Below are 14,545 nucleotides of genomic sequence, written 5' to 3'. Positions count from 1 at the left end.
TTTGGAGGTCTAAGGGGTCCTTTTAGACATTTGAAGGCTTAAAATAAGAGAAAATATTATGAAAGACGTCCCTTAATACTTAGACTTCTTAAGATAATCTAAAATTAAATTGACATTTATTTGTTATCATCAAAATTAGGGGTGACAAAATGGGTTTGCAGGTCATAATTGTGTTGTGTCGAGACACATGTATAATATGATTATGACAAACATGAACACGACATAATTAACTAATCGTGTCAAAACTCTTAACCCTAACATGAACATATTTATTAAACTGATTATACGACTAGGCAAGTGTAACCCGTTTAATAAACAAGTTAAAAAATTACATACGACATGGTAACCTATTCATGAACAGACACGACACAACACGACACGTTAACACAAATAAAAACCTATTAACACGAATAAAACATGTTTAACTTGTTAAAATAGAAATATCCTCAACAATCAACATATAATAAAAGTCATCTAACATGCAAAATAAAATACATCCAAAAAGAAAATAAAATACAATCATCCCAACAATTTATATATTAGATCTACTAATTATAAATATTAAATTATAATCATAAAATTTTTGAATACATAATAGTTTTTTTAATATTATAATTGTTTTAATTTTTTTTTTATAAATTAGTCTTAAACCTGTTATTTCGTGTATAATTGCGTTAACGTGTTCAGATCAACTCACTAATCCTTTTAATTAAACACGTCATTTTATATATAATCGTGTTAATGTATTGGGATCAATCCGTTTAATTAAACAGGTCATTACGTATCTAAACGGATTAGACGGATTGATCCGTCTAAGACATGAAAAAAATCGTGTCATAAACAGGTTATGACTCGAACCCCGATTAGCCCCAACTCTAAGCCATTTAACTTCATATCATTTCGTGTCGTGCAATTGGGTCGTGTCAAAAATTATCAACCCTAATCAAAATAAGTTGTTTGAAATATTATTTGAACCCTTAAACTAATAGTAGAAACTTTTAGTGTTTCTTTTATTTTAAATCTATAAAGATTATAGATTTTGAACCATCCAATTCAATCCTGGAATTAACACCATCACCTAAAATGTTATATTTTTTGTTTTAATGTAATTATTATATTAAAAGAGAAAATGAGAGCATTTTGAAAAATTACAGAGTTAACAACCGTTCGTTAACTATAAACGAAAAAATAATTAACCCTCATATAACTCAGGAAAGGTAAATATTAGTTTTGGGGAAAAAAATTAATGTTATTTAAATAAATTTCCAAATAAATCTTTAAAATTTATAAAAAAAAATATTAATAAAAACTAAGGGATGCACTGCCCATGGCTTATGAGTGGTACCACTGCCAGTCCGGAAAACAATGCTTTGCCGTTCTCAGCGCTTTCATCTGCGAGTTCATTCGAGGCAGGCAAGTTGTAACTTTTAATTTTTAATTTTAAAAAAGTTAAGATATAGTATTTATTTTAACTTATATAATTCTAACTTATAATTTCTATTGACTTTTAAAAAGGAGTAGAAGTTGATTTTTTCAAAATTGGGGTACCTTAGCTTTTACAACTTCTGCTTAAATAATTATATTTTTATAACAATTTTGCCCTTATTTTTAACAAAAAATTACTCTCTTGTCTACATAATTATGGATTTTTCTTCTCCACTACCATCTCTATTTTTAGATCTTTTCCTCTCTCTCGTCATCTTCCTCTCTCTCTATACTTTAATTAATTTTTTTATAACACTTGAAACTTATACATATACACTAATTAATTTTTAAATTATTATTCTATAACTACTAAGGGTATCATGGATAATTATACAAAAATAAATTATTTTACAGCTTATGGTATCAAACATCACGAGAGTAATTTTGTTCACCCCCTTTAACGGGGGTGATGGTCACCCTCACTGTTTTTGTGAGGGTGAAAAATAACGGAACGACATGAGATAATTTTTAATTGTCGTTCCGTTATTTTTTACCCTCACAAAAACAGTGAGGGTGACCATCACTCCCGCTAAAAGAGTGAACAAAATCACACTCAAACACCACAATTACTTAACTATAACTTTTAAGAAGTTACAGCAAGCAGATTCATAACTTATTCTAAGTTTTATAAGTTATAATCTAAGAAGTTAGAAGTTATAATTTCTTTAATCAAGACGCAACAAACGCGCAATTTCTTGTTTCCGTTGGTATTCTTGGAAATCCCTTTTACAAATAGCAGTAAATTAGAACAAACTCGACGAGCGAAAACCATGTTTCCGTCCTCCATTCTTCTTCCAGTTGTAGTTGATTAGTGGGAGAAAGAAAGGGAAACACAGAGACTCATTCGATATATTTGTGTGTGTTTATTGGTAGAAACCGCGTTTTGGCTTCGAAAAGGAGAGGGATTCACCCAAAATGGGGCATTCCAGGGAGAAAGTAAACCCTCTGAAGCGAAGCTTCGAAGGCATAAATGGGTCGGAGAAGCGCTCTGGCTCTGATGATCCCATGGACATCGACGTTGCTGCTACTCAAAATTTCCAACCAAGAGAGTATGTGAAAGCCCCTTCCCTTTCTAACACTCCAACCACTTTATCTGCTGTCGTGTGAAGTGTTCGTCTTGGTCAGTTGCTGATTGTGATTGCTGTTTAGGTATCAATCGAAGGTGTTTCAAGTGGCGCTGCGGCGAAATACGATTGCCGTGTTGGACACCGGTGCTGGCAAGACGATGATAGCAGTGATGATCATCAAACACATTGCTCCATCTCTCAATATCACTCACCCTAATCATGACAAGAAATTGATCCTGTTTTTGGCCCCCACGGTTCATCTAGTTCACCAGGCATGGTTTTCCGCTTGCAATAGGAGTTTATTGAACGCTTAATCTTTTTGTTTAGGGTTAGTTATAAAACATAAAACTTCATTGAGTTTCTAATTTTAGACCAAACTATTAATTTTTTCAATACTAGCATTATAGTTTTATTTACTTTCAATTATGGACGGTCGCCTACCTGTTAGATATTGCTATTAAAATATAATATGATAAGCTGATGAGTAATGAGTTGGATGATTAGGTAGCAAAAATTTTCCCCCATTAGATTCAATTTTTTGATCACTTTTTTTGTGTGCATTATTTCAGTTTTTGATTAGTTTTTTGGTATTCTGTATGGTAAGGTGGATAATTTTTGTCAACTAATTAAAATTAGTTTGCCACATCATATTTTAACGCTAACATCTAATAGGGGTAGACAGTTGTTCATAATTGAAATTAAATAAAAGTAGGATGCTACTATTTGAAAAATTAGAAGTTTGGTGTAAATTGAAAACTTTCAGTTTTTATTTTGGTTGTAATTAACCCTTTCGTTTAGACATTTACCTTCAATTGCTCACTTTGCTTATTCCAACTCACCTGCAGTTTTTGGCTATATCTTTGAATGTTAATTTATCTTCAATCAAAATAAAACCATTTCTTTTTGGCTTCTCGATTTGTATGAAAAATGTAGGATATAATGGCCTTAGATTAGAACCAAAATGGAGATGATTGGAGTTTTAAAATTCATGTAACCGATGCCATCTAGTGAGATTAAGGCTTAGCCTGTAATTGTTATTGTTCACTTTGTATGAGTATGTAGTGTTTATGGTTGTTTTCTCACCTTAATGTAGATGTTGCCTGATTTTTGCCAGTGTTATGCTGTTATATGACTCTTTTCACTTCTTATTTATTTATTTTCTTCATGTACTGCAGCAATTTGAAGTTTTAAAGGTTCATACAGATCTTCTGGTTGAAGAATATTATGGAGCCAAAGGGGTTGACCAGTGGAATGCTAATTCTTGGGCAAAGGAAATTAATGAACATGATGTGAGTTGGATTCTTTCACCATCTTCTTCTTTTCATACTTCTAATATTATCTATGTAGACAATTTTCACTGATACATCTGTCGTCCATCCCAAGTTCATCCATGACATGATCTAGGATTTTCACTTTCTTACCCGATGTAGGGTTCTTGACACATTCTCCCGCTCAAATTTGCTCTACTCACTCTGAGGGCTAGACCATCCCTCGTTCGCTTGGAGTGCTTGACAAGGAATTAGGTTAAAAGTTGGGCTCCTTTTACTATCTTGCCTCAGACCCAACACTTTCCATCCAAGCCAAAGAACCCTAACCCCTAACAGCTGATATATGGATTATGTAAACCCCCAGTACATAGCATACTTATTATTGGGTAAACCATGGCATAATACCAAGATGAGCAGGTCCCTTACAGGTTGCCCTTTTGCTCGTCTTTGACAGGTTTAGTTTTATCTACAATGTGATAAATTGCAGATTTAGTTTAATGGATTCATATTATAGAACTGAGAGTGTATTGTTTATTTAGGCCCCGTTTGGTATTAGTGTCATTTTCATTTTATTGTTTTCATTCTCAGTTTTTTTGGAGAAAAAAGAAAACAATGTTTGGTGTTTGTTTTCGTTTTATAGTTTTCATTTATTTTTTTTGAAAAAAATGAAACACCAAAATGCTGTTTCCCTGTTCATATTTTTGTTTTCATTTGACCAACCAACCACTCTCTTCACTAACCCAACATTCAGCTATGGACTGGATTCATTCCCTTTATCAATCCAACTTTTGGGGACCAACCAACCATTTTTTCAATATGAAGTAATTTTCACATATATTTAATCATATGATAAAAATGCACAACATTTTTTATCAAGCACTATTTTCAGTTTATATTTCAAAATTTTGAAAAATGACAAGATTACCAAATGAAATGTTTAGGTGATGTTCTCTTTGTGTTTCAGTTTTGAATTTTGAATTCATTTTCAGTTTTGTGTTTTGAGTGTATGTTTTGAGATTATTTAAAACGCATTCTTTTTGTTATTTTGAAAAATTATTTCTCAAAATAGAAAACTGGAAAATGCATTTATTTTGAAATTTTGAGAAAATTTATTTTATAATATTTTATTCAATAACTTTGATTCAAAGTAAATTGTTAATATTTATTAATAAATTATAAATTTAATTCAAAGAATTTAAAATATAATACAAGAGATAACTGATAATCTAACCGTATATAATGCATTAAAATTACAAAGTACTTTCTAAAGCTATTTTTAATTTGACTCAACTATTAATTCTGTGATAAATTTGTTTTTACCTACAAATTGAAATCTGACATTAATTTTGAGGTTTAGATTACCCACAACATAAATATTAAAAAAAATTATAAATCATAAAATAGAAAAATATTGATTTATCCAAAATTTTAAAAATATCATTGAAAAGAAAAATTAATAAAAAAAACCATATTACATATTCAATTTGGGTGTGGAGGGCAGTGGTGGAAGGAAGAAATGACAGAAGGAAGAAACGACTAGCGGTAGCGGGCATGATGGCGGATTTGGGAGTGGAGGGTGGCGGCGACAGTGATGGCGATGGCGGGCGTGGATGGTGATGGCGTGCGTGGAGGGCGGTGATGGTGGTGGCGTGTGTGGAGGGCGGTGGCGGTGGTAGGTGTGGATGGCGGATCTGGGCGTGGTGAGCGTGGAGGGCGGTGGCGGTGATGGCAGTGGTGGGCGTGGATGGTGGCAACGGCATGCGTGGAGGGGCAGTGGCGGGCATGGATGGTGGTGGTGATTGAGCTTGAAGAGAAAGAGAAGAGAGAAGAGACGTGGAAGAGAAGGAAGTGTTTTTCGTGTCTTGGATTAGTGGCTGTGTTTTGGCTGAAAACAGCTAAAACGTGATTTCAACGTTTTGGGTTTTCTGTACAATTTTTTTTTTTTTGTGTTTTGCAAAATGAATTTTTAAAAATGGGTAAAGAAACGTGTTTTAAGAAACTGAAAATGAAAAACAGGATGAAAACAACAAAGATAACAGACTCTTAGTTTTTATTTTTAATAGAAAATGAACTCAGAACAGATAAAAATGAACACTGAAGACTAGCGTATGCAAATTGACAACAAAATCAAATAGACCCCTTCTCTTTTGTTGTTTAAACTTAAAATCTGCTACATTTGGTCTCCATTATAGGGTATGCCTATTCTATTAACTTACTTTTGTAAAGCTAATATCAAGAAATGTATGGCAGGGGGAGTTGGATAAGACTTGGTATGCTCACTCTGGGTGAGGAAGTTTGAGTCAAATTAAATAGAGTTCCTAATTCTCAACATGGGGGGGTGTTAATTTATGACCTACCAATTACTAATACATGTCTCGAGGAAGGCTCTGTGGAAGTTGTGTCTCGGGTTGATCTAGCGAGCGTGGGTGCCTCAGTGGTCGCATCTAGGCTATGTTACCCTTGGACAATAGTAGCCCCCAGGTTTGGGGTGGGGTTGCAAAATATCAATGAGGGTCTAATTGTTGGTTCTCGAAGGATTATCAAGAAGGAGCTATATGCTAGTCAAAGAAATTAGTTTTAGAAGTTTCCAAATCTGGAATAGGATACTTTTCTAATTTAGATTTAGGAAACTCTCCTAAGAATGTATATATGTATCTTTTCCTTTCTTGTATGATGTTGTTTTCCTTATGTTGTATCTTTCCTCCCCTATAAGAGGACGTGATCATGTACATACGATTATGAGGAAGAATTATTCAGTTCTCTACATGGTATCAAAGCCACCGATACTTTCCTGTTTTTCCTAAAATCCTAGTGTGCCTTCATTGCACATTCTTTCTCCCGTTCTTTCTGATTAAGCCTTCACTGCTTTCTCTTTGTTTAGCTGATTATTTCGGTGAACATGCCCAAAATTTCTGAAGCTGTACCTTCCATGACAACTGGAGAATAAACTCTAGTTGATCAGCCAATCGGAGCCAGAGAGCTGCTTGGAATGCATCATTCCTATTGCTTAGATGGTAAGAACTACTTACAATCGGCCCAGCTCGTGAGGACCTTCCTCAAAGGCCAAGGGAAGATTGGCCACTTGACTACCCCCCTCCAAAGGTCTTTGATCCCACTTTCACATCATGGGATATTGAAGATTCCCTGATTATGCCCTAGCTATGGAGTGCTATGCAGCCTAAACTTAGTAAAAATTACATGTTTTATAGCTTCAACAAATGAGATTTGAGAGACAATGAAGCAAACCTATTCCAAGGTCCAAGATGCCTCGCTAATTTTTGAGATTAAGACCAAGATTAGTAGCACTAGATAGAGAACTTTGACTGTAACGAGAATACTATAATAGGATGAATGGCTTGTGGCTAGAACTTGATCATTACCAAGACATCAAAATGGTGTGTAGTGAGGGTGCTATTGTCCTCAATCGGATTTTTGAGTGAGATAGAATTGTAGAGTTTTTAGTAGGCCTTAATTTGGAATATGATCAGGTGAGAGTTTAGGTGTTGTGTACCTAGGGTTTGGATTGAAAATCAGAAGATTCTGATGGGTTTAGGACCAATAACAGAATGATTGGAGGGGGAAATTGGACAATAATGGGGAAATATAATAGATAGAAATGAGGGAGAGAGTTGAAGATCAAAACAAAGTGAGAGAAATTATCAGAACGGGAGGAAGAAATCAGAGAGAATTTTAGAGAGAAAATATGATTCAATTATTGTTCAACATAATGATTCTATCCGTTTATAGTAGCCCTTTTATAGGCATATCTGGCCCTTAACTGAATGCATAGCAGCACCCATGTGTTTCTAACAAATTGCTAAAATATCTCCTAACAACTATTATAAGCCTATTACCATATTACCCCTTTATTGCTCCTAGGGTTATGACATCAGGTTCTTAGTAGAGAAAGATTGCCTGCTCTTATTGAAGTATTTGCAATTGTTAGAAGTGAAGAAAATCGAAGGGTAGCCATGCTCAGTGAACATAGTTTAGAAGGTTCAGCTATGGTGTCCAATAAAGGAGAAGGGGCAAGATTTAGAGCAGGGAAATCAGAAGTTCAAACAAAGAATTCAGGCCATGAAGGGCTATGGTGTGCTTATTGCAAGAAACCTAGGCACACTAGGGATACATGCTTCAAACTCCATGGGAAAGAAGCTGTTTTAAACAAGATGGGAGGATTCAAGAATCTAACTCCAAAGAACCAGGCTTATCTCTCGAGCAAGGAGCAGGAGGAAGGAGGATCCACTGATAAGACATAATCCATTGGATCTGATCTTAATCAGTTGAATGCAGAAGAAATTAACAAACTCAAAAACTTCCTAAGGATAATCTAGGACAGGACTTGTTCTCTTGCTCAACAAGGTAATTACCTACACTCTTGTGTCTTTTTTTTGCCTCTAAAACTGATAGGAATAGCATATGGATCCTAGATTCGGGAGCCATTGATCATATGACCCTTGACTTTCATGTTTTTGAGACCTATAAGCCTCTTGAAACCTCTAAACAGATAACTATTGCCAATGGAACCTCGGTTTTCATCACAAGATAGGGCCGGGTCAACCTTAGCCCCATATTTCCTATCTAACAGGTACTTCCTGTACCTAACTTGTTTATCAATCTTGTTTCTGTTCACCAACTCACTAAGGATTTAAACTGTTGTGTTATTTTTTTCCCTCATATGTGTGAATTTCAGGCTATGGACACAAGGAAGATGATTGGTGTGGTTGAGGAACAGAATGGGCTATATTACTTAAAGAGGGAGAGTGGTTGTCCTAAAGGGAGTCAGCTAAAGGTTGCTTGTTCATCCCAATCCACCTTAGATCTTGCCAACATTTGGCTGCATCATTATAGGCTTGGTTATCATCCTTTTGTCCTATTAAAAAGCATGTTTCCTACCTTGTTTAGGACTCTAGATCCTAGTGACTTTAATTGTGATGTGTGCATAATTTCTAAACATCATCGTGTGCCCTATCCAATCAACAATAAAATGTCCTCTAAACCATTTTCCTTATTCCACTTTGATGTTTGGGGATCATCTAAAATACCCAATTGTTCTGGGGTAAGGTGGTTTATTTCTTTTATAGATGATTGTACTTGCATGTGCTGGATCTTTCTGTTAAAAGACAACGCTGCAATTGGAACTGTCTTACCCTATTTCTGTAAAATGATTTCCACTCAATTTGGCTCTCTCATATAGAAATTCTGTACTGATAATGCAAGGGATTATTTCAATAATCACTTGCATAAGTTTTTCCGACAAGAGGGGATGGTTCATGAATCTTCCTGCATAGATACTCTACAACAAAATAGAGTAACTGAATGGAAGATGAGACATCCCCTCAATGTTTCTAGAGCTTTTCTCCACCATCATCATGTTCCTAAAAATTTATGGGGAGGAGCTGTCATAATAGCAGCCTATGTGATTAACTAGGTTCCCTTTAAAGTATTAAACCACCAGAGTCCTTTCCAATGCTTGTCTTCTTTTTTCCTAGACCTGAGCTTGCATACCCCTCTTCCTCTTATAGAGTGTTTGGTGTGTGCTTTGTTCACATTCCTAAAATTCATCGAGACAAACTTGACCCTATAGCTCTTAGGTGTGTCTTCCTTGGTTACTCTCCTACTTGAAAGGGCTACAAATGTTACAACCCTTCCTCTCGGAAGTTCTATGTCTCAAAAGATGTCACATTCGTTGAATCTTGTTAAATAAGATAAGTAAGGGGGTATTAGTGTATTTATCATTAAGTAAATGTATGTATATATATATGCTTATACTGTACACTTAAGTGTAATACAAACAATTCATTTTATACATCTAACATGGTATCAGAGCACAAACCCTAACCTAACCCTAGTTGCCGTTGCCGTCAACCGACACCATCACCGCTGGTCGCTTCGCCCGTCGTCGTCATCACCGCCGGCCTCTTCATTGGCCGTTGGTTTCGTTGGTCATCCAGCTATCGCAGCTCTCCTTCTCCAGATTCGGCCATCTTCTTCGGTCGTGCCCAGATCTCGCCTTTGTCGTTGCCGCACCTGTGCCCTCGCTGTCGCTGCGCTTGCACCTGCACCCTCGTTGTCGTCGCGCCTGCCCAGATCCAGCCATCTTCTTCCGGTCGCCTCCTGATCTTACCCTCACTGTCGCCGCCTCTGTCCCGGTCATCTCGCCGTTGCCTTTGCCTTTGCCGCGCCTGTCCAAATCCGGCCATCCTCAGGCGACTCCAGCTCTGGCCGTTGGTCTTCAACTCCGGTGACAACTTCAGCTTTTGTGTGCCCAGATCTGCCATTGCTCTAGATTTGTTCTTCCTTCTCTTTGGTGGTGTAATCCAATTTGTTCCAGATCTGTTCTTCCTTCTGTTTGATCGGGTAATCCAATTTGCTCTAGATCTGCTGTTCTTTTTGCATCATGGATTCATCTCCAGCTCACTCTTCATCCACAAGCCGCTCCACCATGTCCATACCCGTGACCATTCCCCATTTTTCGGGCACACCAGTTATTACCACAGAGAAGTTGAGTGGACAGAATTATTCCGCTTGGTCATGTGCAGTTGAAATTTGGTTTCTTGGTCATGGCATTGAGGATCATTTATCAAAGACTATTTCAACTGTTCCTGAGGGCAATCAACCTCTTTGGCAGAAAATGGATGCCCAGGTATTGAGTTTATTGTGGCAGACCATTGAGCCGACCTTAATGCCGATATTTCGACCTCTTCGGGAGTGTAGTGCCTTATGGACTCGGGCTCGTGAGCTGTATACTAGTGATATCACTTGTATTTATGATGTGATTGGTGCTTTGTTCAATTTACGACAGACTGATTTGGATATGACCACATATTTGGGTAAGCTTCAAGCTTCTATTACCGACTTTAACGAGTTAATGCCCTTTGATACCGATATCAAGAAACAACAGCAACAACGTGATCAAATGTTTACTATCCTCTATCTTCATGGAATTGGACCAGAGCTTGACTCAGTTAAGATACAGATTCTCGGCAGTGCCTCTCTTCCTCCTTTGACAGAGGTATTTGCCAGACTACTTAGAGCCTCTTCTTTTACTATTGATCGTGGCATGTCCGTACTTGGAGATCACTTCGCCCTTCTTACGAGTCCGACTGATCGTGGTCATCATGGTGGTCGTCGGGGTGGTGTTTGTCCTCGGCCCCAGTGTTCCTGTTGTAATCGCCTTGGTCACTCTAGAGAGAGACTTGTTATCCCCTACATGGTCGTCCACCTCACGCAGCTAGTACTGCAAACATGGTTGTGAGCGCTTCAGAGGGTCAGACATTTACCACACCTAGTGATTCCTCACCAGTGACTATCTTCTGGCCGGGGGGGGGGGGGGTATGCTCAGTTTCTTCAGTTCCGGGCAGCACAACAGGTTATTTCACCTGCCACATACTTTGCTGACACTGGTAACCCTATTGCCTGCTTTACTAAGTCTTCATCTTCTCTTGGCCCATGGATCTTCGACTTCGGTGCCACCAATCACATGTCTGGTAATCGTTCTCTCCTATCTCATGTTCAAACTTCGCAGTCTCTACCTCCTGTTACATTGGCTGATAGCTCTCAAGCCTCAGTCACAGGTATTGGTACCGCATTACCTCTTCCTACTTTACCGTTATCATCTGTTTTACATTTACCACAATGTATCTTTAATTTGCTCTCTGTCAATCAACTCACTCGCAGTCTTAATTGCCCTATAACCTTTTTGTCTGATTCTGTTCTTGTGCAGGATCGGAGGATTGGACGGACGATTGGCATGGGACTTGAGTCTCATGGTCTCTACTATCTGTCTCTCCTTGCTTCTTCAGTGGCGTGCACGACGACAACTTCCCCACTACAAGTCCATTGTCGGTTGAGGCACCCATCTCTTCCCAATCTCAAGAAGATGGTTCCCAGTCTCTCTAGTATTTCTTCCTTAGAGTGTGAGTCTTATCAACTTGGAAAACATAGTCGTAGTTCTTTCCCAAGTAGAGTTAATAAACGTGCTAGTTCCCCTTTTTTAGTAGTCCATTCAGATGTATGGGGTCCCAGTCGTGTTAGTTCACAAGATGGTTTTCGTTATTTTGTAATATTTATTGATAATTTCTCTCGGACTACATGGTTATATTTAATGAAAACGCGTTCAGAGTTATTTTCAGTCTTCACTACATTTTGTGCTGAAATTAGAACACAATTTAATTTGCTTATCCGTGCTCTTCGTAGTGATAATGCTCTTAAATATTTGTCTCTCCCATTTAGATCTTATATGGCATCCAATGGGATTCTTCACTAGACGTCGTGTCCTAGAACCCCACAACAAAATGGGGTAGCTGAACGCAAGAATCGTCATTTAATTGAGATAGCCCGCGCGCTTCTTCTTTATATGCACGTTCCACTTCAATACTGGAGTGATGCTGTTTTAACTGCATGTTACTTAATTAACCGCATGCCATCTTCTGTCCTTAATGATCAGATTCCTCATTCCATTCTTTTTCCTCAGGTTGACTTATATTCTCTTCCTCCTCGTATCTTTGGGAGCGCGTGCTTTGTTCACCATCTTGCCCCAGGTTGTGATAAGTTATCCGCTCGTTCCGTCAAATGTGTTTTTCTGGGTTATTCTCGTCTTCAAAAGGGGTATCGTTGCTACTCTCCTCAATTAACTCGATATTTTGTTTTAGCAGATGTTACCTTCTTTGACCCATCTCCTTATTTCCCTTCTTTGTCTGCGATCTCCGATTCTATGTCTGCTGGGTTACCTTTGCCTGTCCCTTCGCTTGACCTCACATCATCTCCATCTCCAACGTCTTCACCATCTCCACCATTCTTTGCCTCTCGCCTCGATCGCTCTGATCTTCAGGTCTATCAACGGTGTCCACAACTCGTGGCCCAACCAGCACCGACTGTTGTTGCTAGTCCGTGAGAGCTGTCTCCTGACTCATCCCTGGTGCCAATTCGTTCTTCCTCCTCTGGTCTGTCGCCTTCGACTTTTGATCTTGACTTGCCTATTGCTCTTCGTAAATGTACTTGCCACCCTATTTCCCATTTTGTTAGCTATGATTATTTATCCCCTAGATATTCTGCTTTTGTTTCTTCTTTATCTTCTATTTCACCTCCTAAATTTGTTCTCGAAGCTCTTTCCCATCCAGGGTGGCGGGCTGGTATGGTCGAAGAAATGTCTGCCTTACATTCCACTGGGACTTGAGACTTAGTACCTCTTCCCAAGGGTAAGTCTACTGTTGGTTGTTGCTGGGTTTACACTGTTAAAGTTGGCCCTGATGGCTGGATTGATTGTCTTAAGGCTCGCCTTGTTGCCAGAGGATACAGTCAGGTTTTTGGTCTTGATTATGGCGATACATTTTCACTTGTTGCTAAGATCTTCTTTGTTCGCCTTTTCTTGTCCCTTGCTGCTATGTTTCACTGGCCTCTTCATCAACTGGACATCAAAAATGCCTTTCTCCATGGCGATTTACAGGAGGGGGTGTATATGGAGCAACCTACTGGCTTTGTTGCTTAGGGGGACTCTAGGCTGGTGTGTCGCCTTCGAAAATCTTTATACGGTTTAAAACAGTCTCCTTGAGCTTGGTTGGGTCGATTTAGTTCAGCTGTTCTTGAGTTTGGATTAACTCAGAGTGAAGCTGATCATTCTGTTTTTTATCGTTCCCAGTTTGGCTGCCACATTCTTTTAGTGGTGTATGTTGATGATATAGTACTTAGAGGGGATGATGATGTTGGTATCATTGAATTGAAGGCACATCTTCACCAACAGTTTTTGACTAAGGATCTGGGTCCTTTGAGATATTTTTTAGGTATTGAGGTAGTTCGGTCAAAGCAAGGCATCTATATTTCTCAAAGGAAGTATGCCTTGGATATGCTAGAAGAGACATGGTTGCTTGGATGTAAACCTACAAATACCCCTATCGATCCAAATATCAAGCTGTTACCGAGACAGGGGAAGCTTCTTTCTAATCCTGGGCGCTACCGTCAATTAGTTGGGAAACTTGATTACCTCACAATCACTCGTCCTGATATTTCATTTGCTGTGAGTATGGTAAGTTAGTTCTTGGATTCACCTTGTGACAGTCATTGGGATGCAGTGATCCGTATTCTTCGATATATTAAGGCTACTCTTGGTCGGGGTGTATTATATCAAAATCATGGGCACAGTCAAATTGTGGTATATACGGATGCTGATTGGACAAGATCACCTAGTGATAGGAGATCCACATCTGGATACTGTGTATTTGTGGGTGGAAACCTAGTTTCTTAGAAAAGTAAGAAGCAAACTGTTGTTTCCAGATCCAGTGCAGAGGCTGAATATAGGGCAATGGCCGTAACAATATGTGAGCTAGTGTGGTTGAAACAATTAATTGAGGAGTTAGGAGTTACGCAGGTTAAGCCCATGCAATTGGTTTGTGACAACTAGGCTGCAATGCATATTGCTTCTAATCCTGTGTTTCATGAGAGAACCAAACATATTGAAATTGATTGTCATTTTGTTAGAGAAGAGGTGCTCTCTGGGGATATAGTTACAACATATGTGACTTCCAATGATCAACTGGTTGATTTACTCACTAAGTCGCTTAGAGGGTCTCGTGTGAATTATATTTGTATCAAGTTGGGCATACTCAATATATATGCTCCAGCTTGAGGGGGAGTGTTAAATAAGATAAGTAAGGGGGTATTAGTATATTTATTTTTAAGTAAATATATGTATATATATATATATATATGCTTATACTATACACTTAA

General features: G+C 38.1%; 1 protein-coding gene across 2 annotated transcripts in view; it reads left to right on the top strand.

Moving 5' to 3' along the window:
* Positions 1-2,219: 2,219 nt before the first annotated feature.
* LOC127812691 (endoribonuclease Dicer homolog 3a) overlaps positions 2,220-14,545 on the top strand; it is a 79,717-nt gene continuing 67,391 nt past the window's right edge. For both annotated transcript variants that reach the window (XM_052353201.1, XM_052353200.1), the window contains exons 1-3: positions 2,220-2,534; positions 2,635-2,824; positions 3,728-3,841. In XM_052353201.1, coding sequence (XP_052209161.1) covers positions 2,401-2,534; positions 2,635-2,824; positions 3,728-3,841 — 438 coding nt within the window. In that variant the 5' untranslated portion in view covers positions 2,220-2,400. The remainder of the gene's footprint in view (positions 2,535-2,634; positions 2,825-3,727; positions 3,842-14,545) is intronic.

The sequence above is a fragment of the Diospyros lotus genome, chromosome 11, assembly GCF_014633365.1.
Source record: "Diospyros lotus cultivar Yz01 chromosome 11, ASM1463336v1, whole genome shotgun sequence".
NCBI classification, from domain to species: Eukaryota; Viridiplantae; Streptophyta; class Magnoliopsida; order Ericales; family Ebenaceae; genus Diospyros; species Diospyros lotus.
This window is presented reverse-complemented; position numbering and strand designations above follow the sequence as displayed.